The 26,426-nt window shown below is 42.7% G+C and overlaps 1 protein-coding gene across 5 annotated transcripts in view; it reads right to left on the reverse strand.

Moving 5' to 3' along the window:
- Window positions 1–2,812: 2,812 nt before the first annotated feature.
- RBM6 (RNA binding motif protein 6) overlaps window positions 2,813–26,426 on the reverse strand; it is a 124,420-nt gene continuing 100,806 nt past the window's right edge. For 4 of the 5 annotated variants that reach the window (XM_077858824.1, XM_077858826.1, XM_077858827.1 and 1 more), the window contains 14 exons: window positions 21,702–21,762; window positions 19,171–19,443; window positions 18,615–18,775; window positions 17,045–17,142; window positions 16,313–16,355; window positions 16,096–16,177; window positions 15,766–15,851; window positions 14,870–15,016; window positions 13,689–13,784; window positions 12,297–12,557; window positions 8,905–8,979; window positions 7,674–7,771; window positions 3,791–3,920; window positions 2,813–3,059 (listed from right to left, as the gene is read on the reverse strand). In XM_077858824.1, coding sequence (XP_077714950.1) covers window positions 2,934–3,059; window positions 3,791–3,920; window positions 7,674–7,771; window positions 8,905–8,979; window positions 12,297–12,557; window positions 13,689–13,784; window positions 14,870–15,016; window positions 15,766–15,851; window positions 16,096–16,177; window positions 16,313–16,355; window positions 17,045–17,142; window positions 18,615–18,775; window positions 19,171–19,443; window positions 21,702–21,762 — 1,737 coding nt within the window. In that variant the 3' untranslated portion in view covers window positions 2,813–2,933. The remainder of the gene's footprint in view (window positions 3,060–3,790; window positions 3,921–7,673; window positions 7,772–8,904; window positions 8,980–12,296; window positions 12,558–13,688; window positions 13,785–14,869; window positions 15,017–15,765; window positions 15,852–16,095; window positions 16,178–16,312; window positions 16,356–17,044; window positions 17,143–18,614; window positions 18,776–19,170; window positions 19,444–21,701; window positions 21,763–26,426) is intronic. The other variant, XM_077858825.1, reaches the window with a different exon arrangement.

Consider the following 26,426-nt stretch of genomic DNA (forward strand, 5'->3'; position numbering starts at 1 on the left):
GCAAAATCTCCATATAAGTGGCAAAATAAAGCTAGGAAACAAAACTAGGCAAACTAGTCTGAGGTTTGAGTTTAAACACTTTCTTAGGAAAGGTGCTGACAATACTTGCTGTACTGTCTCTCATCACATCAGTAATTGCTCAACACTCATCATCTTTTTTTTAAGTTTATTATTTATTTATTTATTTATTTATTTATTTATTTATTTATTTATCTATCTATCTATCTATCTATCTATCTATCTATCTATCTATCTAACTATCTATCTATCTATTTATTTATTTATTTATTGAGAGAGAGAGAGAGAGAGAGAGAGGAGAAGCAGGCTCCCAGGACCATGCCCTGGGCTGAAGGCAGGCACTCAACTGCTAAACCACCCAGGTGTCCCAACACCCATCTTCCTCAGTCGACCAAGTCCCATGGGCACAGAGGTCAACACTGATCTTGCTATAGCCCTGGTGAAAGTAGAGTAAGTTCTCAAAACATTCATAGAATGACTACTTAATAACTCAATGGTGCTTCTGCTGGGCAGCCAATAACTGGTGTTAACTAAGTAGCCCATAATGGAGTCTTTAATAGTATTTGATGTGTTCCACAGTTTACTCTAGGTCCAAATGGATAATGCAAATTTAGAAGGAAAACCTGGTCTGGGCAGTTTAGGACAAACCTGGACCAGCTGTCCAAAAAAAAAAAAAAAAAAAAAAGATGCACCAGAGAGTCCAATGGCCCATCCTCTGTAATGCCGGACTGCTCCTGATTTTGTTTTCTCTTTGGGAGGGGTAAAAAGAGTTATTAAAGATTAAGAAGAAGGGATTATATCTGGACACAGCATGGCAAACCATTTAACTTCACATTTATCATTCCTGTTGCTAGAAATGTTTTCTCCCCTTACATCTCCCACCCCTCACTGCCCATTCCCTCCAAAATGCTAATACCTCTATGCTATTGTACAGAGCTGTCCTTGGTTCTGCTAGACTAGTGGGCCAATTCTGGCCTGCAACCTGTTTTGTTTTTTTTTTTTTCTTTTTTAAAGATTTTTATTTATTTATTCATGAGAGATACACAGAGAGAGGCAGAGAAAGTAGGCTCCACACAGGGAGCCCGATGCGGGATTTGATCCAGGGATCTGGGGACCCTGGGATCACACCCTGAGCCAAAGGAAGACACTCAATTGCTGAGCACCCAGGTGTTCCTGCAACTTGTTTCTGTTTTTAATTTTTATTTATTTATTTATTTATTTATTTATTTATTTATTTATTTATTTTTATTTACTTATGATAGTCACACAGGGAGAGAGAGAGAAGGGAGGCAGAGACATAGGCAGAGGGAGAAGCAGGCTTCATGCACCAGGAACCTGACGTGGGATTTGATTTTGGGTCTCCAGGATCACGCCCTGGGCCAAAGGCAGACGCCAAACCGCTGCGCCACCCAGGGATCCCTAATTTTTATTTATTTATGATAGTCACACAGAGAGAGACAGAGAGAGACAGAGAGAGAGAGGCAGAGACATAGGCAGAGGGAGAAGCAGGCTTCATGCACCGGGAGCCCGACGTGAGATTTGATCCCAGGTCTCCAGGATCGCGCCCTGGGCCAAAGGCAGGCGCCAAACCGCTGCGCCACCCAGGGATCCCTGCAACTTGTTTTTGTAAAGAAACTTTTATTGGAACTCAGCCACCATCACTTGTGTATATATTGCCTATGGCTGCTCTCTCACTAAAGAGTGCTGAATAGTTTCAACAGAGATCATCTGACATGTAAAGTCTAAAATATTGACTCTGGCCCTTGATGGGTCAGTTTACAAACTCCTACTTTATACCATCAACATGCTCTTTTAAACCTACAGTTCTCTTTCTTCCTAACAAACATTCCTCCAGAGACATCTGAAAAGTGCAATTCCTAGTACTATAATATGTTACCTGGAGAAATTATTTTTTGAAGTTTTAAAGATTTATTTCTTTGAGAAAAAGAATGAGTGAGCAAGTGCGGGCTCGGGGAGAGGAGAAAGAGAATCCACAAGCACACTCTTCACTGAATGCAGAGCCAGACGCAGGGCTTGATCCCAGGACCCTGAGATCATGACCTGAGCTGAAGCTAAGAGTTGGCTACTTAACTGACTGAGCCACCCAGGCACCCCATTTTTAAAAGTTTTAATAGGTTCATAAGATATAGTCCTTTTAACTGCAAAGAATTAAAAACAACTCTCACTTTTGAAGCAAACCCTGTGAAATAGTATGATTGATATGGTAGAAAATTAAGAAAGATTTGAAAGGTGTCGAAAGACACCTCTTTAGAGAATTTTAGCCAAGAAGGGACGGAAAACCTGGGGTAGTGGCTGGCTGGAGGGGAGTGACAATTCTTACTATGCATTCATTGTGGTGATCATAACATGACGCATTGAGTGCCCAGCAAGCACCCAGAAAAAGAGCTGTCACACTACCCCTTCCAGCAATGGGGAAATCAGAAGAGGACTTTCAAAGGTCTAATAGTAGTAAACCAACATATAGAAATATGTTCAGCCTTAGCAGTTATCAAAGAAGTAGAAGCAAACAATGAGATGCAGTTTTCATTAATTAGATTAGGAAAATAATTTTAAAAATCTGACAGTACTCACACAAAGCTAGAGTGCAAAGATCACTGTAACACATCCACTCACACTGAAGGCAGGTGATGTTTCAGGGCTCAAGGAAGCACTTCTGCCATTTCACCGCCACCTCAAATGGGCTGCACCAAGGTGCTCTCTCCCTCCTACCATAAGCCCCACCCCAACCCATCTATGGGAGAAAAATATAACCACCAAAAAAAAAAAAAAAAAATCACATTGAAAAAAAGTTTATTTAAAAAAGTTCTAGCAGCAAGAACAGTAACAAAACAAAAGGAGAGACGGACAAACAAAACAAGAAGGAGGTTGTGTCCTATGGGACTTGTCTCCATTCTTTAATCTAGTTCTTTATACCGAGCAAACATGACTCTTCGCACAGCATCTCGGTAAGTCTCGTTGGACTGTCTCTTGCTGGTTCTTCCTGGAGCCCCCACACTGGGCCCCCTCATCCGGCCTTCAGTCTGTAACACAAAGACAAACAATGAAGTGGGCTCTATGAATTCATTAGCCCATTAGCTTCGGGGCTGGCCTTTGATTATAAGCATTTCTGGACCAGTAAGGATCAGGATTTGGGGGAATTTTTTAGAATGTTTAATTAATAAACAAACCCAAGATGATTAAGGAGGGTGGTGATGCCACAACTTCAGGATAGAGGATTCCATAGCAGACTATGAAAAGTCAGTCTCCTTTTTCAAAGGTGGACCAAGCCAACACAAAATGGGCAGTGTTCCCTCTTACAACCTTTGCTCTATTCTCTACCCGAATAGTAGAGGCAAAGCCCTTCATGAGAACCAGGACTAACTTCATGCTCCTCAAATTTTAGCCATTTTAGCTCCCCTGATGATAATGCCTCTCAGAGATGCTTTTGTATCTTTTATTGTGGGCTCCCTGGTTCTTGTTACCAAACAATTCATCAGCTCAAACTGCCTGATTCCCATACTACCCCACATCTCACTCCATGTAAGAGTAAGATGAGCCCCATTCCCACTGCCAACCATAATTACAAAGAGCCCAGAATGCCTAGCTATCATCTAGTAATCAAGACTGATGGGCTCCTTCAGCTCCTGTGTCCTTCATCAGCAGTGGAGGAAGCCCAGCTAAAAGGCAAAGACACAGCTCCGAGCCAGAGAGTGAGAGAAAGTTAAGTATATTCCAAGTTCATGCCACCCCCAAAAGATGGAAACCATTTCACCTCCTCTGCTGAAGCCAATCCAGGATGGCCATACCCGAGGCCTGCCCCCTTCCTCCAGCCAGAAGTCTGTTGGACACAGCCTCCTTTGTTGCTACTGTCGATTCCTTCTTTACCAACAGGTTTGCGATCACTGCAAAAGGAGCAGACGTACTTCTATACCATTACTTTCAAAGTGACCCATTTGTGAACCTAATAGGAACCTCTGTCCTCTTGATTTACATTTGCTTCCTCCTAAGTATATTAAACAATATTTCTGAATGCCTGCTAACAATGCAACAGGCTTTTGTCATGGGGATACAGAGATGCCCCAGATCCAACCCTGTTAATGGGGAAGGACATGAGAAGGATAGTATGTCAACGGATGCTTATAAGACAGTAAAGAGCTCAGCTATGGATGTGGCACCACGAGACATCTCCTATGGAATTACATCAGAGAAAACACAAACCCTGCAGGGGCATCACCAAAAACGACGAAATCCAACAAGATGGCACATCTGAACTGAAAAAGCAGAAGAGGAAAGGGGCCACAAAGAAGTGAAAGAATACAATTTGTCCAGGAAAGGAATAGTAGGAACTGACAAAGGCTTCTGGGTCCAGATGGAAGAGCCTTGAACATCATGCTAAATCATGACTCTGGACTTCAACCTTCAGTCAAATGTCCCCCCCACCCCACCCCACTCACCCCCGACTCCTCTAAGCCAGATATGCCTTCACAAAACAGTGAGTTTTAGGAGATTTCTGTTGACAAAGATGGTTTTGGTACCAGGGTAGAGAGTACACTAGAGGCTGAAGAACAGAGATTGGGAGTAAGGATTCCTGTTTGGAGGTGAGCTAGAAAGAGGGACAAAGCTTAATTAGGGATGTGGCCAGTAATGATACGGGGATAAAGGAAGAAGATCGAGTCAGACCAGGTGAACCATGATGTAGCGACGTCACTACTCTGAAAAATGAACACATAGCAGGTTTAGCAGGACTGGACTTGAATATAGTATGGGATATAATACTGAGTTAATTGTTTTGGATGAGGAGCTTAACAGGTCTCCAAAAGGACATGCCCAGGAGAGATAAATGGAAATAGTGCTTTTGCACTGAGAAAACCTAACTTCCTTGGGATGGAGTTGTGGGGACCTGTTAGCTTGTTAGTGATGGTTGAGGTCTTGGGTACCTTAGACAGTCTAGGACAAGAGGGTGGAACAGGAAGAATTAAGGAGCACTAAGGGCAGAGTCCTGGAGAATATCTGGAATTGCCCAGAAAACCAAGAGAAGCAGGGGAGAAGACTAAGAAGTAAGAGAACCAGTGTGATGTGATGGGAGCCAAGAATACAGAAGGGTGTTTTTCTGCATCCAGCCAACTCACTCAGGGCTAAGGTGACCTTCTACCCCCCCCCCTTTTATAAAGAGTTTATTAATTTATTCATGAGAGACACAGAGAGAGAGAGAGAGAGAGAGAGAGAGAGAGGTAGAGACACAGGCAGAGGGAGAAGCAGGCTCCATGCAGGGAGCCTGACAAGGGACTCGATTCCAGGACTCCAGAATCATATCCTGGCAGGTGCTAAACTGTTGAGCCACCCAGGGATCCCAGCCCCGCCCCCTTTAAAAGATTTTATTTAGGGCAGCCCCGGTGGCGCAGCGGTTTAGCGCCACCTGCAGCCTGGGGTGTGATCCTGGAGACCCGGGATCAAGTCCCGCGTGTGTCTCTATGAATAAATGAATTTAAAAAAATCTTAAAAAAAAAAGATTTTATTTATTCATGAGAGACACACAGAGAGAGGCAGAAACATAGGCAGAGGGAGAAGCAGGTTCCCTGCAAGGAGACTGATGCAGGACTTGATCCCAGGGCCCCGGGATCATGACTTGAACCAAAGGCAGACCACTGACCACCCAGGTGCCCCTGTCCTTCTTCCTCTTAACTGACTCACTTTTTGGTTTAGCCCAGTATATTTCAAATTGCAAGAATGACCTAATGGGATGTTAAATTGATTAAGTGGTCCTTCCTTAGCATTTTTCTTTTTTCTTTTTCTTTTTTTTAAAGATTTATTTATTCATGAGAGACACACACACAGAAAGAGAGAGAGAGAGAGAGAGAGAGGAGGGGGGGCAGGCAGAGAAGCAGGCTCCATGCAGGGAGCCCGACATGGGACTCGATCCTGGGACCCCAGGACCATGCCCCTGGCCAAAGGCAGGCACCAAACCACTGAGCCATCCAGGGATCCCCCTTAGCACTTCTTAAGAATACAAACAGGGGTGCCTGGCTCAGTCGGGTGAGTGGCTCTTGTTTGGCTCAAGTCAGGATCTCAGGGTCGTGGGACCGAGCCTTATATCAGGCTCCACGTTCAGTAGGGAGTCTGCTTGAGATTCTCTCTCTTCCTCTGCCCCTCCCCCTGGTTCCTGTGCATGCATGTGCTCTCTCTCAAAATAAATAAATACATCTTTTTAAAAAATTGCTCATCCTTAAGAAAAAAAAAAAAAGAATGCAAACAGAAAAGGCTACAATAAAAATACCAGAGTTTATTGTACACAGTAAGGAAATATTTTTATTTTTTTAAAAAGATTTAATTTATTTATTCATGAGAGGCAGAGACACAGGCAGAGGGAGAAGCAGGCTCCCCTCAGGGAGCCTGATGTGGGACCTGATCCTGGAACTCTGGGATCACGCCCTGAGCCAAAGGCAGACGCCCAACCGCCTGAGCCACCCATGCATCCCAGGAAGTATTTTTCATAAAGATTTCTTTTTCAGGTACTGTGGGCAGTGAGCAAATAAGCTGGAATGCCAGAGCCCCAGACTCCATCAACCCTCCTCTAGGCCTTTCTCTATCAGTGATCTTCCCCATTCCCATGGGTACACATAATCTACCCTGGCTACTAGCTGCTCTTTTGCTTATCAACATATAGACCTGTTCAAGTCTCATCAGGACAACACCCTGCTTAAAATAATTTCAAAACCCCCCTCTCTGCCCTAAGACAAAGCCTTATTAGCATGGTATTCAAGGAGTATGAACTTCTTGGGCAGCCCGGGTGGCTCAGTGGTTTAGCACCGCCTTCAGCCCAGGGCCCGATCCTGGAGACCTGGGATCAAGTCCCACATCAGGCTCCCTGCATGGAGCCTGCTTCTCCCTCTGCCTCTCTCTCTCTCTCTCTGTCTCTCATGAATAAAAAAATAAAATCTTAAAAAAAAAGGGGGGGGGGTATGAACTTCTTGAACTGGCCTCCATCAAGTTACTTATAACTTCTCAAATGCATCATGATTTCTCTCTTATCAATAGTGTATGCAGTTTCATCAAATTGAAATGCCCTCCCCTTCTCGACTGGAATTCTATGTCTGCCCTATGAGACACTGCATCACCTAAACCTTCCTTATTCAGTATTCAGACAGTCACGGATAATATATGTCTTTTACCTATATACAATGGGTTATCAACAAATTCTATATAACCCTGCTAGGTTCAAGAGTCTGATCTCGATTAGAAATAAACACAGGAATCTAGAGATCATTTATGTCTCTCAGCAGCCCACCATTCATTCAGTGCCTATGTATGAGGATGGAGGTTCCCTGGAGAAAAAGCCCAAGAGAGTGACATTCTTATCAGGTATAGGAGGTACAGCATTACTTATTAGGAGAGAAAGAGTTCCCAATCATGGCCACTTCAGTTGTGGCTTTGAGAAACTAAGCAGCCAGCCAAACTTCCATGCAAACACACATATTCCCTGAGTAATGCTAGGTGGTCAGAGGTTGGAACAAACCTCATGCTCAAGGAATTCAGACAGAACCTGCTTCTGCTGACTTCAGCATCCCCAAGACAGAAAAAAGCAGCACAGCTGGAGAAGGAGACCGTTTCATCATTAGGCCCTAAGGCCTAGGCTGAATGAAAAGTTTCTGACTTACCTATCAGTTTCCCTGGAGTATTTAATCCGTTTCCTTTCTGGAGAGTCAAAAGATTGGAGCTTTTCTCTGCGATCATTTCCTCTTTCTTTAAACCTTCCCTGTTGGTAAGCAGAGTAACAAATATGAAATTTCCATTTAAGGGGGTTGGGTAGTGGGGAAGCTTCGCTTTATTCCTTTTATTCCTTCTAATGTGAAGGGAGTTCAACTGTTAACTCCTGAATCTCTTGCTCCTTCACATTATTTTTCTTGAGAAAGCAGTGGCTTCTCTGATAAATTTGAAAAGATGAGGTGGTGTGCTTGACTCAATAGTTGTGTTTACCTCTTCTAAGGAGGTGCTGTCCGTAGGTCTCCACAGGATTCGTGACCATCACAGAAGACCTGGCTCGGACACCAAAGCCTGTGGCTGTATAGGCTGAGTCTGCCTAATTACATGATCTAGGCAGCAAGTCCATTCGGCTCTACACTAAACTACTTCCTCCCACTTAACCTCTCATAGTAAAAAATGTTATTTCATTTTTTTATATATATACATATATTTTTAATTTTTATTTATTTATGATAGAGAGAGAGGCAGAGACACAGGCAGAGGGAGAAGCAGGCTCCATGCACTGGGAGCCCGACGTGGGATTCGATCCCGGGTCTCCAGGATCGCGCCCTGGGCCAAAGGCAGGCACCAAACCGCTGCACCACCCAGGGATCCCTTATTTCATTTTTTAAAAAAGATTTTATTTATTTATTAATGAGAGACAGAAAAGAGAGAGAGAGAGAGAGAGAGAGAGAGAGGCAGAGACACAGGCAGAGGGAGAAGTAGGCTCCATGCAGGGAGCCTCACATGGGACTCAATCCCAGGTCTCCAGGATCAGGCCCTGGGCTGAAGGCAGTGCTAAAATGCTGAGCCACCCGGGCTGCCCAAAGATGTTATTTCAGTAGACCTATCTAATACTCCTTCACTGATTTTAAAAGCTAGGCAGGAAAGAGAAATGTTATTTATTTGACCTATCTGGAGACCTTAAACTACCACCACCTTTAAAATACATGTATCAATTTTATTAAGGTATAATTTATACACAATGAAGTGCACCCATTTTAATGGTAGTCTGATGAGTTTTGATACATGTATACACCATTTTTAAGGGCCTCTTCATTCTCTGTCTTCAGCACAGCCTATAAATTTCATACCAGAAAGTAAAAAGGGTTGGGGTCAAGGGAATAGCAGGTCATCAAAACTTACCTCCTGTTCTCTCCTTTCCAGATAGGCTAGCTCCTGCTCAGACTGTTTTATCTTCCGATGGATTTCCAGATTTTGCTGAGAAGAGAGAAAGTTCTATGAGTACAGGTCTAGAAAAAATGGTCCTAGAAAATGCCTTTAAGCCTTTCCCAATAGCTGCTGTAGGATTGTGGCTCCTTGGACTGACCAACTCTCCTGAGTGATCACTGTACCATGCAAACAACAATTGCTAACTAGATTGGCTTTAGAATCACCAATGGGAATCCAACTTGTAATGCTGGCTTGTCACACAGATTAGTTATGTGGTGTGGCACAAGAGAGATCTTCATTCTACTTTTTTCCCAAATGTAGAAAACAGGGGTGCCTGGGTGGCTCAGTCAATTAAGTGTCTGATTTTTTTTTTAAATAAATTTTTATTTATTTATGATAGTCACACACACAGAGAGAGAGAGAGAAAGAGAGAGAGGCAGAGACACAGGCAGAGGGAGAAGCAGGCTCCATGCACTGGGAGCCCGACATGGGATTCGATCCCGGGTCTTCAGGATCGCACCCTGGGCCAAAGGCAGGTGCCAAACTGCTGCGCCACCCAGGGATCCCTGATTTTTTTTTTTTAAGAATTTATTTATTTATTTGAGAGAGAGAGTGTGAGTGAGAACATGAGCAGTGGGGGAAGGGCAGAGGGAGAGGGAGAAGCAGACTTCCCCACTGAGCAGGGAGCCCAATGCAGGGTTCAATTTCAGGGCCCTGGGATCATGACCTGAGGTGAAGGCAAACACTTAACTGACTTAGCCACCCAGGCGCCCCAAGCGTCTGATTCTTGATTTCAGCTCAGGTATTCTCAGGGTTGTGAGATGAAGCCCTGAGTCGGGCTCTGTGCTCAGTGGGGAGTCTGCTTGAGATTCTCTCTCCCTTTCCCCAGCCTGTCCCCACCAACCCCACGCTCTGTCTCTCAAATAAATAAATAAATCTTTAAAATGTAGAAAACACAAAATTGTTTTATAGGTCTTTATCTAAAGTAAAAATTATGAGAGGGGAATCTGAGCACATCAGTGAAGAAAACTTTATTTTTTTAAGATTTTATTTTTATTTAGAGAGACAGAAAGCAAGAGAGAGAGCAAGCATACACACAGAGGGAGAGCGAGAGGGAGAAGCAGACTCCCCACTGAGGAGACAGCCCAATGTTTGGGGCTCTATCCCAGGACCCTGAGATCATGACCTGAGCCAAAGGCAGATGCTTAACCGACTGAGTCACACAGGCATCCCTAGTGAAGAAAACTTAATGCCTACATGCTTTTCCTACCACTACCACCATCACTACCACCCCCCCCGCCCCCATCCTCAGACACTATTCACTCTTTCAAGCCCCCAGAGAAATATGAAAAGGAGAAAGTCCTAAAAGAATAAAAACCTTAAAAAAAGGCGGGAGGTGGGGGTGGTGCCTGGGTGGCTCAGTAGTTAAGCATCTGCCTTTGGCTCAGGTAGTGATCCCAGGGTCCTGGGATCAAGTCTCACATCGGGCTCTCCAAGGGGAGCCCGCTTCTCCCTCTGTCTATGTCTCTGTCTTTCTCTCTGTGTCTCTCATGAATAAATAAATAGTGGTTTAGCGCCGCCTTCAGCCCAGGGTGTGATCCTGGAGACCCGGGATCAAGTCCCACATCAGGCTCCCTGCATGGAGCCTGCTTCTCCCTCTGCCTGTGTCTCTGCCTCTCTCTTTCTGTGTCTCTCATGAATAAATAAATAAAATCTTAAAAAAAAAGAAAAAAGAGAGAGAGAGAGAGAGAGAACAAAAAGGATGCTCTGAGAGTCCTGTATTCCTCAAGGGTCCAAACTTCTCAAGCAATGGCTCTATTACACAATACCCTCAGGCATATATAAGAAACTTAAGATGTCCAGAACAGCTTTTGGATGAATGGGATTCTCTGTATTGGATCACTGTGAGGAAAGGAAAAAATACTATAGTACACTTTCCACTATTCTGGGGTCAGTTCATTTTGTGGATTCACCAGACTTCGCTCCTCTTTCCTGACATTAACCATCAGACAGTTGAAATCTATTACTATTTTTTTTTAACTTTATATATCCTTTTATATTTTTTTAATTTAATTTTTTTAAAAAGTAAGCTCTATACCCAATGTAGGGCTGGGGCTTGAACTCACGACCCCAAGATCAAGAGTCACACACTCTACCGACTGGGCCAGCCAGGAGCCCCCAAAGAGCTGAAATTTCAATGTGTCAGTCTCGTGACTCAGAATTCCAGATCAAAGGGACTTGAGAGGCGATCTGTTGTAGGATTGTCAGGAACTTCTTAGACCCCTAGGAACTTTGCAAAGCCTCCACAGAGGCAGCTGGGAGAAGAAGTACACCTATTACCAAAAGCAGAGCTTCTCAGCTTTTAGCTATATAAGACTTTGGATTTTACATTGAAAGAAAGTTTAAATCCAATCTCCTCACCGGCTCTAGCAACATCTGCTAGAGAAGGAGTGTGAAATAAATCACCCTATACTGAGAACATGAGTCTATCTAGGGGCTTTATTTGTCCAGAATTTGGCTGCTTGGTCAGTACATCTAAATGGGAAGACTGCAGGGGAGGATGAGTGTATGTCAGTTTACCACCCCAACAATAGATATTGTGCCATGGCTCACAGCAGTGACTCCCCATGTGAAGAGATGGCACATGACCCACCTTCAGGGAAAACTACACAGTATCAGAACCAGCCAGAACAAGAGGAAGCCACCAAATACCACAGAAGAGAAGAGGCTTATCTGAGATCCAATCGTTAGGTTAATGGAAGAACTATGGGGGATCTCTGGGTGGCTCAGCAGTTTAGCACCTGCCTTTGGCCCAGGGCATGATCCTGGAGTTCCAGGATCGAGTCCCACATCGGGCTCCCTGGATGGGGCCTGCTTCTCCCTCTGCCTGTCTCTCTGCCTCTCTCTCTCTCTGTGTCTCTCATGAATAAATAAATAAAATATAAAAAAAAATAATGGAAGAGCTATGATGAGAAATTCAGCAAATAAGTCTCCTACTTGATGATCCCCTCTCCTCTTGTCTCCAGCACAGCCTCTGTATCTAGTGCCCCAGCCCCCGCCATGACACTTGCCTTGGGTCTACACACTGTAGTTTTTGAATGTGGGCACAGCCTTAATGCAGAGCAACTCATGACAAAAGATGGAGGAACAATTCATTTTGGTGGCTCAGCGGTTTAGTGCCGCCTTCGGCCCAAGGCGTGATCCTGGAGACCCGGAATCAAGTCCCATATTGGGCTCCCTGCATGGAGCCTGCTTCTCCCTCTGCCTGTGTCTCTACCATCCATTCTCTCTCTCTCTGTGTCTCTCATGAATAAACAAAATCTTAAAAAATAAATAAATTAAAGGTCAAGGCCCCTTCCCCATACCTTGTGCAGGTCTGAGAGCTGCTGGTGTTTGATCAGAACTTCTTTGTTGGGAAACTGCCTTCTGCAGAGCAGACAAGCCAGTTTATTCCAGTCAGTGAGTTTATCTTCTTCGTTTTCCTTCTTGGTCAGCTCCTCCCGCTGTGGGGGCTGTGTTGTGCGGGGCTGTGGAGGAGGGGTCTGCTCTTCCTCTTCCTCCTCCTCATAGTCACTGTCCCCTCCATATTCACCCAAGAGGCCGATGAGCGGATTTACCACCTTAGGCTGGAAGGAGAAGGTCAGAGATTAACCAACCTCAACCTATACTGAGAGGCCTGTTTTCTGGATATTCCAATATGGGTATTTCATTTCTTCTCTTTTAGTTCGAATAATGAACTGGGCTCAAAATAGGCCCACTGACCATACTGCTCATTTCTCACATGGAAGCGACATGGTTCAAGCTTGGCTTTTCTCATTAATTGCTGAGATAAATCAGAAAGATTCCCTTAAAGTGACTCTAGCAAAAGAATAGTGGAGAGGAAGAAGGGAAATGGGAACTGAAACAGAGACAGGGAGAATTAAGTTACAAGTTTTAAGAGGAAGAGAGAGCAGCAACCCCCCAAGTGACCGTAACCCATGGAGAACAGGAAAAATAAACTTTATTAAGACTACAGTAACCTCTATAGTAAAAGAGATTTAGCAGGTGGATTAAAAGCAAATGAAGAATAAGCTCTCAGGTAGACATTCAGCTCCTGAGTGAGGCAAAGGCATGGTTAAGCCTGATGCTACAGTGAATTGAGCTAGTAACACGGCACAGGCAGAGTATTTCTCAATAGTTTATAGGAACCGTGAAATAATGATGCATGGCCCTTGGCCTGTGATCAACTGAAATAAAAAATAAAACATGGTCACTATTACTATATATTTATATTTAATCAGAATCACCTGTGATTGGAGGAGACCATCACTTTAATACACCTAAAAAATGGGTACCAATTTTAGCATTTTTCACTTTGGCCAAGCAGGCAAACTATAAACACGACCATGCACACATTCCATATCTGAGCTTCTTATGCAGCAACAAAAGGCAGGAAAAATCAGGGCCAGGAAAATGAGTTTAGAAGAGAAAGATTAATAAGACCAAGATTATAACTTAAAAAGGGCTAGGCATTCCCTTGTTGATGGGAATGGTGGAAGATACAATGAAAGAAAACAGAAAGTAGCCTTGATTCTCCAGTTATATTCCTATTAGCAGATAGGAACGTTTATCTCATGCTCATACTCAAGAAAAGTCCTTGTTTGTGAGATAGAACAAAAGGACCCACACCAAAGTGAAGCATCAGCCTTTGAACTTCCCTTCCCATTCAGAATCAGAACCAGAACCAGACCCAGGTCCAGGCCTTGGCTTAGCCTTACTGGTGGAGGACTCTCTTCCTTCTTCACAGTGGGTGGCAGGGGCTTCTTAAAGACATCCTCTGGGGGCGCTGTCCCCTCACTGGCATTTTCCTGAAACTGATTAAGCCCATAATTCTTATATGATACTCATAAAAGCTAGGTTAAGAACTCTGTTGAAATTAATTTGATTTTCCAAACCTCCTAATTTATGAAATATCCAAAATGTTATGATTTCAAAATAAAAATCCTTTGAAAACATAACACTCAGTATATACTGAATGATCACTGTATGTCAGGCACCAGATGAGATATTTATATGCATTACTGTCCTCAGCCTTTAACTACAACCCTCCCAGATACACATTACTATCCTCATTTTACAAATGACTGGGAATACAGTCAGAAATAAGTGACAAAAGCAGAATCCACATATTAAGCCAACAAAACTCTAAAGTCTAAGTTCTCAGAAATACAAACATATTTTCTCTCTCTCTCTCTGAATCTCTAGATAAACAACCAGCAATATTAGAAGGGGAAAAACAGACAAGTTACAAACTGAGACCGAAGCAAATTCATCCATTTCCATTAATGCATAAATTGGTGCCAGGGAAAATCAATATATAATTCTTTGAAAACTAATTTGGCTTTTTGTCAGGAGACAGCAAAATATTCAAAATCTTCCATTTTGAAAGTTTATCCTAAGGAAGTAATTTAGAAGGAGAAATAAAATGCTAAATGATGCATATTATAACAGAATAAGACCAGAAAGAAAAGAAAAACAATGCAAGAATGATGAAGAAAATAAGGGTACAGTTTTGTGTTTTTACCATACAAGCATTAAAATAATAAAGAGCATTATAGAGCCATGGAAAAGCTATTTACGATCAAATATAAACTGAGCAGAGAATACAGAATGGTAACCCCTGCTACAATTACACCTACAGACATGTGTATAGAGTCAAGCACTGAAGAGGGAGCGCAGGAAAGTGAAACTGTGTGGAGCCCACGTGTTCGGTTTGAGCTGAGTCACTTTGTTCTACCATCCACAGGTTTTGCATTTGTGAAAAATTTACTACCAGCTGTAAGAGGCAATGGGATTGCCTGTTTTTATTTTTTTGTAACTTGACATCTCAACCCTAGATCTATGACTCCTTTATTTGAATCTGTAATTATCTAGTAAAGAGCAGATTCACAAGTCTTACCCTTGTCACTCCTCGGTCTTTTTTCTCCTTGCCATCTCTTTTAGATGCTTCCTTCTTGCTACTTGACTTTCCTTGACTAGAGGACTTCTTTTCCTTGATCTCTTCTTCTTCAGGTGATCCAGGGTCCTGGGGCACATAGACTTCTTGCTGCAATATAGTTAGAAACTGTTAAGTCTACAGGATGTCTCACTTTCCCAGTTAATTTGAGGCCTAAGAAACAAGTTTCCTACTAGGAGAAACAACAGCTCTCTCCCTCGCAAGCCTAACAAGAGACCAAATCAAACAATTTAGAAACCCACTCCAGAGGCCAGGACACATCCAGACTACTCACTGTTCATTTTTCCAAAAGCAGCACTGTTCTTAACTATAATGCCACGAAGCACTGATTTTCCATATAGGCAATAGTTAACAGAAAAGTCATCATCTTTATTTTTAAAATTTTATTATTATGTTTTTTAAAAAAAATTTATTTACTTATTTATTCATGAGAGACACAGAAAGACAGAGACATAGGCAGAGGGAGAAGTAGGCTCCTCGCAGGGAGCCTGATGTGGGACTTGATCCCTGGACCAGGATCACACCCTGAGCCAAAGGCAGACGCTCAACTGCTGAGCCACCCAGGCGTCCCAAGGTCATCATCTTTAAATCCTGAATGAACACAACTCAATATAAGATGCAGACTTTAAAAAAACACCAGACTAGACATGAGATACAGATAATATAACAGAACAGCTGCCAGGAATGGAAAAGTATTTAGAGTTCCATAAGATTTAAACTTTTCCACTTTTTATATAATGAGCAATCAGAAAATCCAGGGAATAAAATCTTCAAAGTAACAAATTATAGGTATTTTTCTCAGAAGAATCATTGACAAGGTCAACAAACCAAAAACTCACCTGGGTGTTGGGGTCATAATAAGTTCCTGCCAAAGGGTCATAATAGTAGCCAGTAGCAGAATCATATATGTAGCAGTCAGATGATGCTAGTGGGAATAAAACCAAAGCCAATATTAGTCCCTGTCCGGTAAAGTCCTGGCTGGGGACTCACTGAGAACAACCCAACAATGGGACTGGCCAGCCCAAACAGCTGCAGAACCTGTAGATGGTGCTCTCTCTGAATGAGCACCCCCAGTCAACAGTATCTCTTGCTAACATGGTGATCACAAAGATTTCAATTAATGAGTAGTCAGGCGAAAAAGAGCAATAGAAATAAAACAAGTGACTTACACTGTTGTCCTTGTCGATTTGTATCTGAAGACCAGTCTGAATTTCTGCCTCCTCCTCTCCTATCTCGGAAATATTTTTTACCCTATCACAGAAAGACTAGTTAAAATTATGGAACTTCTGATAGCTCTTAACTTTAATAGTCTCCTACTGGAGGGAATTCAAGATCACTCTTTCAGGCACTTACTTGACAGAGCACTTCCCAACAGCTGAAGCCTACCTGATAGTAGTGCATGTGGTCAGAATGGTCCCCAGAATCATTTCTGCAATAAATAATACAATACATCTTGAGTCTGCTACAAAAAGCCACTTGAGGATTGCCTAACCATACAGATTTGCCAAGAAACTTTCTTTCTCCCATTTTACAGGGAAAGAAACTGACCCAGAGCAAGTAGTCCTGGAAGTAAGTACAGAGAGTCCTACAAAGCCGCTACTGAAGCAAAACAGCAAACAAGTTGAAGGTGCTAGAGCAAGATCTGCCCCATCCCTGCAAGCCTGCCTCTCTGATGCGGCCATTTCCTAGTTACCACTCTTGGGTCAAGATAAGTATAAGAGTAAAGAGAAATTAGATTTCCCAGGGCCAAGGAGGTATGAACAGGGTCAGGGGAGTAGGGAGTGAGGACAGTATTTTCTTAGGATTCCAAGAGGCAGAATGTATTGAGATTTTTCTGCATATCCAAGACTATATCATCATTTGGGACCCAAAGACACCAGGGAGTGAAGAGGGAAGGGACTAAAGTACCCAGTACTGCTATTTAAGGAAACAAACAAAAACAATAAAAAAAGACAACTAGAGTCAAAATAAGGCAAATTTCAGAAAAAGAAAACACGCACGGGTATCTGAAGAAACCCACACTGGAAGGTATCATGTCTTACTATCTTCACCTTTTAGGAGTTGACTCCCAAAAACCTGAGTAGGGAATCATAAAAAAGCCCCACTCCTCTGCCTTACCTTCGTTTCCCAGTGGCCAAGTTTACAGCTACCATCTTGCCATCAATACTAAATGGTGGATCAAGATTCTGTAAGATCTTCACTACACGAAGAGCTTCCTGGGAAACCAAAGACATGGTTCAGCATAAAGAGAGAAAAGGCCATGTCCTGTTTTTTTTTAAAGATTTTATGTATTTATTCATGAGAGAGGCAGAGACATAGGCAGAGGGAGAAGCAGACTCTCCGCAGGGAGCCTGATACAGGACTCCATCCCAGGATCCTGGGATCATGCCCCGAGCCAAAGGCAGATACTCAAACACTGAGCCACCCAGGCACCCAAGGCCACGTCCTTTGAAAGAGAACTGAACATGGATTTTCCTTCTCAAAAGAAAAACTTACTGAACATTATATTCTGGTTTTAACTGTAATAGTAAGAGCACACTGGCAAAAAAAAGGTAACTCTTGATGAAGGGTTGATCAGAATAGTGGTCATAGTAGTCATCAGTTTCTGGTATTGATATCAGAAACTCAAATCCTCTTCTTTTAGGCTGTAACTGTCATCGCATCAGATCCAGTTTACAAAGTCCCTTGTGATTTCTGAGCATGAAATCTAAAAAATACCAATGAGGGGCGCCTGAGTAGCTCAGCCAGTTGAGCATCTGACTTCAGCTCAGCTTATAATCTTGGGGTTCTGGGATCAAGCCCCTCGTCAAATTCCCTGCTCAGCAGGAAGTCTGCTCCTCCTCTACCTCTGCCCCTCCTCTGGCTCCTGCTCTCTCACTCTCACTCTCTCAAATAAACCAGTAAAATCTTAAAAAAGAAGAAGAAGGAGAAGGAGAAGGAGAAGGAGGAGAAGGAGAAGGAGGAGAAGGAGAAGGAGAAGGAGAAGGAGAAGGAGAAGGAGAAGGAGAAGAAGAAGAAGAAGGAAGAAGAAGGAAGAAGGAAGAAGGAAGAAGGAAGAAGGAAGAAGAAGAAGAAGAAGAAGAAGAAGAAGAAGAAGAAGAAGAAGAAGAAGAAGAAGAAGAAGAAGAAAGGAAGGAAGGAAGGAAGGAAGGAAGGAAGGAAGGAAAGAAAGAAAGAAAGAAAGAAAGAAAGAAAGAAAGAAAGAAAGAAATACCAATGATTTCCTTACTAACTTCATGTTACTTCAATAGAAAGGGGCGCCACAACTAAAAATTCAAGCCACAAGTATCTCTTAAACAACTTTTTAAGGAAGAAGAGGAAATGTCCTGTTACCATCAAATATAAAACCATCTATGGTTGAGCAAAACAAATGTAAGAAACTAGAAAATTTACTAAATCTTGGAAGGTTCATTCAGTACACAGATTCTTCACAAGTAAGTAAGTTCTCATGTTATTTTGACTGGACATTGCAAATGCCACAAGATAAAACCAAATTGGGAAAACAGAGTTCTAACTTTCAAGGGCAGTCCCTTCCTCTGAATGAGCATTAAACCCAAAGGGAAAAAAACAAAAGGGTTTTTGATACCAGGTAGCACATGAGAATTCCAATGATAAGGAAGTCCTTCAAACCTTCTTGAGATTTTTACAGCCAGCCGTCCTTGGCCATTCCAAGAGAGAGGAAACTTACTGCATGGGAGTCGAGGTCAATAAAGCCATAAGTATGGCCCATGGGGCCAGTTCTGTTCTTGATGATACGGACATTGGCAGTAGTAAGGCGGACGTAGGGCTCCAGCACTTCCACTATGACCTCAGGAGGAGTGGAACGGTAGATGCGCTTTAGCATGATGGCTGCACAAACCATACATAAATGGGAGGAGCAAGGAAAGAGACAAAAGATTCATTTTCAAAGCCCTCGGAGCTTGACTTTTTTTTATTGCAGATGTTATTCTGCTCTAGCAAGACTGATTCTATAAAATAATGTTGGGTGACATAATTAAAACATTTCTTCACCAATACTCAGAAATCTAAAATGATGCCTTGATGTATTTGAATAGCAACTTGCTATTTCGGAGGATGTAAATTCCTTTGACTTGTATAGCAAGGCGAGTAGAAAGCAACAGCCTCTATAACCAGGCTGAGCAGTTTTATTAGGGTGGAAAATACCTGGTCCCTAGCTGCAAAACAGGCCATCTATATTTCAACTGCAGTGGTCAGTTTGGTTCGTGCCTTGACAAACCACTTACTTTTGCTCTCCCCATCCTGGCGTGTCTCCCCAGACCATGACTCCTTCTCTCGGTCTCTTCGGAAGGGGAGTCCTTCCCTTCGAGGAGGCAGATACCTTTCTCCTTCTCTCTTTTGATGTCCCAAGCGTGGTTCTTGTCCTTCTTCCCGCTTCTTGGGTTCAGGTTCCTTATCAGCTGACCTCGGGGACTGGTTGGGTTGTTTTTCTGATGGTGCTGGTATGGATGTTTTCTGAGGCTGAGGATAGGTTATTAATTCTTGCTTGGCCTCTGTCACTAGAGGAACAGAAACAGAAAGAGAATCTCCAGCAGGTTTCATTCAAAAGATACTACTGCTGTGATTCCTCCTTACCTGCTACCAAATACTCATACCAGAATGCTTTTAATAGTCTCAGAAATAACTACAAAAAAGTCCTCCAACAGATTTTAAGCCAGGCCAATGAGATAACACATGAAATAGTTCAAAGAAACCACTCAAGTATTTAAAATATTTCATCTTATGAGTTTTCTATGACTTCCCAAACATATAGATGTAAGAAATCCTTCATGAGATGCTAGGCTTATTAAAACCAATGATAAGAACATATTTGGGGACAAAATTACCCAAGTATATGATCTTTGCTGTAAGTTTGGTAGAAACATACATCCCAAATGTACATGTCTAGGAGTGTTGCTTCTTCCAGTGTTGTGGTACTAAGATAGCTGTCTCATATTTTGTAAGGCCATGGGTCCCCTCTTCTCTGGGGAAGCTAACAGGCCTACCTGCATATAGCTCATTCATATGTAAATAATTGTAATGAGCAAATGTCTTTCAAAAAATAAATGACTCATTTCAAATCTGTTTCCACAGCAGGACAATTTGTCCAATTAATTAGGAACATATTTTTGCAATTAATTCATTCTTGGAGGGTTCACAAGAAGCCCTGTAGCTCAAAAAAAGACTTTCTATAGGAGCAATGTAGAGATTACTTAACAGCAGCAATAGGTAATTAGTGAACATTTGTTTTACCTATTTTCAGGTTAAAGCTTTTCAGCCCTCTTAGTGGTATAGTGGTATGGTGCTCAAGGATTTTTATAAACCAGCCATTCATTTGTTAGAATACATTGAGAAAGAAGTCTTTTTCTTTTTCTTTTTTTTTTTTTTAAGATTTTATTTATTTACGAGAGAGAGAGAGAGAGAGAGAGAGAGAGGGAGGCACAGACACAGGCAGAGGGAGAAGCAGGCTCCATGCAGGGAGCCCGATGTGGAACTCGATCCCGGGTCTCCAGGATCACACCCTGGGCCGAAGGCGGCTCTAAACCGCTGAGCCACCCAGGCTGCCCAAGAAGTCTTTCTTCAGGGAAAAAAAACCCATAATGTTCCCTAATCTGAAGTAATACAAGCTAAAAATCTAAGTTATTTACTTACCTTCTCACAGGTTGGTTTGGTCTCTATAGCATCTAGAGCCTTCCTTAAAGATTTTCAGAACACCTGCTTCCCAGTCCTCACTAGAGTAGAGTCTCCACTACAGTCCAAACCGCAGCTAAGAAACTCTTCATAGACATACTAAATCCTAAACTTGGAACAAACAAGTCCTTCAGAAGGCTACCTAGATCCCTACACTGAACTGTATTTTATAGTTATGCCCTAACTCTCCTGAGGGGTAATATCAGAAACAGGCATATAACAATCATTGCTATAGGACTGTTGTTATAGATGCCTTTGACAGAATCTTCAAAGTTGCCTACACCTAAAGGGTCTCTGGAGAATTTACTTAAAATTAAGTGACTAAGAAACTTAGTCAGGTAAAACTTAGTAGGTTTTTTCTTTATAAAAACAACATATTCCCTCAATCCTGATTATTTTTCTCTTGTTCATATTTTTACTGTTATGTTTTTAAAGATTTATTTATTTATTTATTTATTTATTCATTCAGAGAGAGAGAGAGAGAGAGAGAGAGAGAGACTGAGAGGCAGAGACACAGGCAGAGGGAGAAGCAGGCTCCATGCAGGGAGCCCAACGTGGGACTCGATCCCTGGTCTCCAGGATCACACCCCGGGCTGCAGGCAGTGCCAAACTGCTGCGCCATTGGGGCTGCCCTTTTTACTGTTATTTTAACAAATATTTTTCTGTTGAAGATCCTGAAATATTTATATAGAGTGTAAGTAAGAAAATAATTCCAATAATAGATGATTCCCAGTAACTCCGAAGCAGTAGAAGATAAGGGTCACATGGACTAATGCCACGGAGACTCTTTCTCAACTTAACATCCTTAAATATATTCTAAATAACAGTACTATTGACCTCTGGTCAGCTGCCCACATAGTTCCCTCAGTGTGAGGATCCAGCAACCCATCTCCTTCCCCTGGTGGAGCTCTGAGATTCAGTATCAGTCACTAAGAGGTCATATGAATTTAGAGATCACATTGTACATTTAAGAACTTTACAGTTTAACTTGTATTTAGGAGTGACCACTCTTAAAAACCAAAGAGAGCATCAAATTTGTTTTGGTCAGCACATAAAAACTACCAACATCACCTCTACCACCACTTACCTTCCCTTGGGCACTTGCAGAGTGAACATGAAGATCGGTGTCCAGCTATGCTGGCCTTACACTGCATGGGAAAGGGAGAGACTTCAATTTGACCAAAAACATTTTTAAAAATCTTATGTATATGCAACACAATAGCACCTGCCAAACATGAAGGAAATAAGCCATATCCCAGATCACTGTAAAGCCTAACAAATCTGACGTCCTGCCACTCATCGGAGCTGGCAGACAGAATGTGGTGAACTACTCTTTGAGAGTAGCCTTCTAACAGGGTACCTGCACATGGGAGCAGCCCCAAATGCCTTTCTCCAAGACAAGGATATCTACAGGAAATAAACTGAACTAAGAAAACTGGACTGTTAAACGGTTTATAGGGTACTACTGCTCCACAGCCATTGCTACTCACAGTCTGCATCCAACATTTGGTTCTGCACTGCTTATGACAGCCCTATTCAGGCTGGGTTGGCACTGACAATTCAATATTAACTCCCCTTTCTCAAACATTTATTTCAAAAAGGGACAGGAAAGAGGAGGAAGATATATAAGTAGTGCCTTTGGCAGCTCTTCTGAGGACCTCAAAAGGAAAAGGAACATTCATTAGCCCAAACAAGAGAAGAGATACTGCTATGTGAATGTAGTTCTTGTTTGAACCTATGAATAAAAAGGCAAGCATATTGCCCAACTCTAAAGATGCTGAACTTTTGCCAATGAGTTTCTAAGTAGTATGAGAGCTGACTGGCAGGAAACCAAAGAACAGGAACTGTGAAGAAAAGGCTGCTATTTGATTAGGGCTTTGTAGGGTGAATAAGGAGGGTATGCCAGACACAGGAGAACAATAACCACCGTAGAGGCTAATGAGTAAACAGTACACATCAGGTACCAGGCCTGTTCCACAAACTGTTGCTTAAGTGATTCAGACAACTAGTATCTTCTCATTTTGTAGAAGATGAAACTGAGGCCTAGAGACCATAACTCAAGTAAGATCATTACAGTTGATTATTCCTTGTTCCCTTCTCTGTGAGTGGATCATACACACAGACCTGCCTGTTGTCAAGTGACTGTGAGGTCTCCCTGCAGGGTGAGTGCACTTCCGTCTCTAGTGTCAGCTTTGGTCACGTGTCTTGCTTTCACCAACAGAGAGTGTGAGTGAACATGACTTGTAGCGGCCTGGTAGAAGATCTAAGAGCCATTGCTTGGAAGAACAAGCCTCTTATTCTCTCCCTTATTCAGGGGGGATAGCAGTGCCACACTGGGACTACTCGTTCTAGCTGGGTCTCTGAATGAGAGGCCATGGAGCAGAACTGAAGCAATGACTCAAACATGTAACATGTACTTCCAAACATGTAACTTAAATAAAGAATATGTCTGTCAATTTAAGTCACTGGGATTTGGAGGCTGCTTGTTACTACAGAAGAGTTTTAAGTGGTGGAGTCAGCATCCTAACCTTGGTTTAAGTACCATAATGTTCACCTATTTCAAATGTTGAAATTTTTTAAAAGATGTATTTATTTGAGGGGGGAAGGGCAGATCGGGGGGGGGGGGAGAGAAACTCAAGCAGAGTTCCACACTGAGCATGGAGCCTGAGGTGAGGCTTGATCTCATAACCCTGAGATCAACACCTGAGCCGAAATCAAGAGTTGGATGCTTAACCAACTAATAAGCCACCCAGGTGCCCCTAATGATTTCCAGTATATGTAGGAGTGCAATCAACACCATAATCTTTTTTTTTTTAAGATTTTATTTATTTATTCACAAGACACACACACACACACACACACACACACACACACACACACAGAAAGAAGCAGAGACACAGGCAGAGGGAGAAGCAGGCTTCATGCAGGGAGCCCGACGTGGGACTCGACCCAGGGTCTCCAGGATCACGCCCTGGGCTGAAGGTGGCGCTAAACCTCGGAGCCCCCAGGCTGCCCCTCAACACCATAATTGAACTTTAGAACATTTTCATCAGCCCAAAAGAAACCTGATGGAGTCATTTCCCATTCCTACCATCAGCCCTATGGAATAGTGCAATAGAAGGTATTTTGTGTCTGGCATAATGTTTTCAAAGTTTATCCCTGTCTTAGCATGTTGCAGTACTCTTTCCTATCTATCTATCTATCTATCTATCTATCTATCTATCTATCTATCTATCTATCTATCAATCATCTATCTATCTATCTAATCTATATATCTATCTACTTTAATGTGAGAGAGTATGAGCAGGAGGGGCAGAGGGAGAGAGGGAATCTCAAGCAAACTCTGCGCTGAGCACAGAGCTCGATGCAGGGCTCAATCTCATGAGACTTCAAGATCATGACCTGAGCCAAGAGTTGGAGACCTAACTGCACCGCCAGGGTGCCTCACTTCATTCCTTTTTTTTTTTTTAAAGATTTTATTTATTTATTCATGAGAGACACACACAGAGAGAGGCAGAGACACAGGCAGAGGGAGAAGCAGGCTCCATGCAGGGAGTCCGACATGGGACTTGATCCCAGGCCTCCAGGATCAGGCCCTGGGCTGAAGGCAGCACTAAACCGCTGAGCCAACCAGGCTGCCCCACTTCATTCCTTTTAATTGCCAAACAGCATTCCACTGTATGGCTGTACCACATGTTGTCTATCTATTCATCAGTTGATGGATATTTTGCTGTTTCTACTTCTAAGCCATTACAAATAATACTGCTACATATATTTTTTAAGGTGGTGCATTCCACATCAGGCCAAAGGTCACATATGCAGGGCTGGTACCTCAATCCTTTCCAAAAAAGGGCAGAAATTACTACAAGTATCCCTGAGTCAGCTAAGCAAGTGGCTTGTCATCTTAGAGGACAATATAATCAAGCCATTCTGCTTTTTTTTTTTTACTTTTTATTTTTTATGAAGATTTTATTTATTCATGAGACACAGAAAGAGAGAGGCAGAGACATAGGCAGAGGGAGAAGCAGGCTCCATGCAGGGAGCCCAAGGTGGGACTCGATCTTGGAACTTCAGGATCACTCCCAGAGCCAAAGGCAGATGCTCAACCGCTGAGCCACCAAGGCATTCCCATTCTGTTCTTTTAGACAACAGCTTTGGCAATAGCCATATAATTTTGACATCAGATATCAACATTTGCTTTCTGCCAGTTAACAGAAAACAGACAGTTTGGGGCGCCTGGGTGACAGTCAATAGTGTTTAACTCTTGGTTTCAGTTCAGGTCATGATCTGAGATGTCCTTCTACCTCTGCCCCTCCCCCTGCTCACGTGCTCACTCTCGTTCTCGAAAGCAAATAATCTTTTAAAAAAATCGTATTCCAAATTGTTCCTTTAATGCTAGCTCCCTCCATCCTGATTATAAAATAAACAATACATGTGCATTATAGCTGATAGGGAAACTATAAGAGAGGGGCAAAATTACCCATAATCACAAAACATAGAGGCAATCACTATTAAAATGTTAAATGTTATCAAAATCCTAATGGTCTTTTTGTAGAAAGGCAAAGCTGATCCTCAAACTTATATGGAATTGCAAAAGACATTCAATAGCCAAAACAACTTTTAAAAAGAACAAATTTGAAAGACATACTAATTTCAAAGCCTTTTTTTTTTTTTAAGATTTTATTTATTCATGAGAGATAGAGAGAGAGAGAGAGAGAGAGAGGCAGAGATACAGGCAGAGGGAGAAGCAGGCTCCGTGCAGGAAGCCTGATGTGGGACTTAATCCCTGGACCTGGGGATCACATCCCAAGTCAAAGGCAGATGCTCAACTGCTGAGCCACCCAGGTGTCCCGAACTAATTTCTAAACTTAATACAAAGCTACAATAATCAAACAGCATGCACTGACATAAGGATAAAAATATAGATCAATAGGGATGCCTGGGTGGCTCAGCAGTTGAGTGTCTGCCTTTGGCTCAGGGCGTGATCCCGGGTCTGGGGATGGAGTCCTACATCTGGCTTCCTGTGAGAAGCCTGCTTCTCCCTCTACGTCTCTGCGCACACCCCCCCCCCCGTGTGTGTGTGTGTGTGTGTGTGTGTGTGTGTGTAATGAATAAATAAAATCTTAAAAAAACCTGAAAGTCTATAGAAATAAACCTACAGACCTCTGGTCAACTGCTTTCCAACAACGGTACAAGACCATTCAATGGGAAAAGAATAGTTAATTCAACAAATGGTCCTTGGACAAGTGGATACCCACCTGCCAAAGAATGAAGCTGTGCCCTTACCTCTCAGCACAAGCAAAAATTAACTCAAAACAGATCAAATGTCTAAATATAAAAGCCCAAACTTAAAACTCTAAGAAGAAAACACAGGGGTAAGGGGCGGCGCGGGTGGCTCAGCAGTTTAGCGCCACCTTCAGTCCAGGGCTTGACCCTGGAGACCCGGGATCGAGTCCCGCGTCAGGCTCCCTGCATGGGGCTTGCTTCTCCCTCTGCCTGTGTCTCTGCCTCTCTGTGCGTGTCTCTCATTAATAAATAAATAAAATCTTTTTTTTTTAAAGATTTTATTTATTTATTCATGATAGTCGCACAGAGAGAGAGAGAGAGAGGCAGAGACACAGGCAGTGGGAGAAGCAAGCTCCATATAGGGAGCCCGACGTGGGATTCGATCCCGGGTCTCCAGGATCACGCCTGGGCCAAAGACAGGCGCTAAACCGCTGAGCCACCCAGGGAATCCCTAAATAAATAAAATCTTAAAAAAAAAAAAAAAAAAGAACACACAGGGGTAAATCTTCATCACCTTGGATTTGGT

Source organism: Canis aureus, chromosome 19 (assembly GCF_053574225.1).
Source record: "Canis aureus isolate CA01 chromosome 19, VMU_Caureus_v.1.0, whole genome shotgun sequence".
NCBI classification, from domain to species: domain Eukaryota; kingdom Metazoa; phylum Chordata; class Mammalia; order Carnivora; family Canidae; genus Canis; species Canis aureus.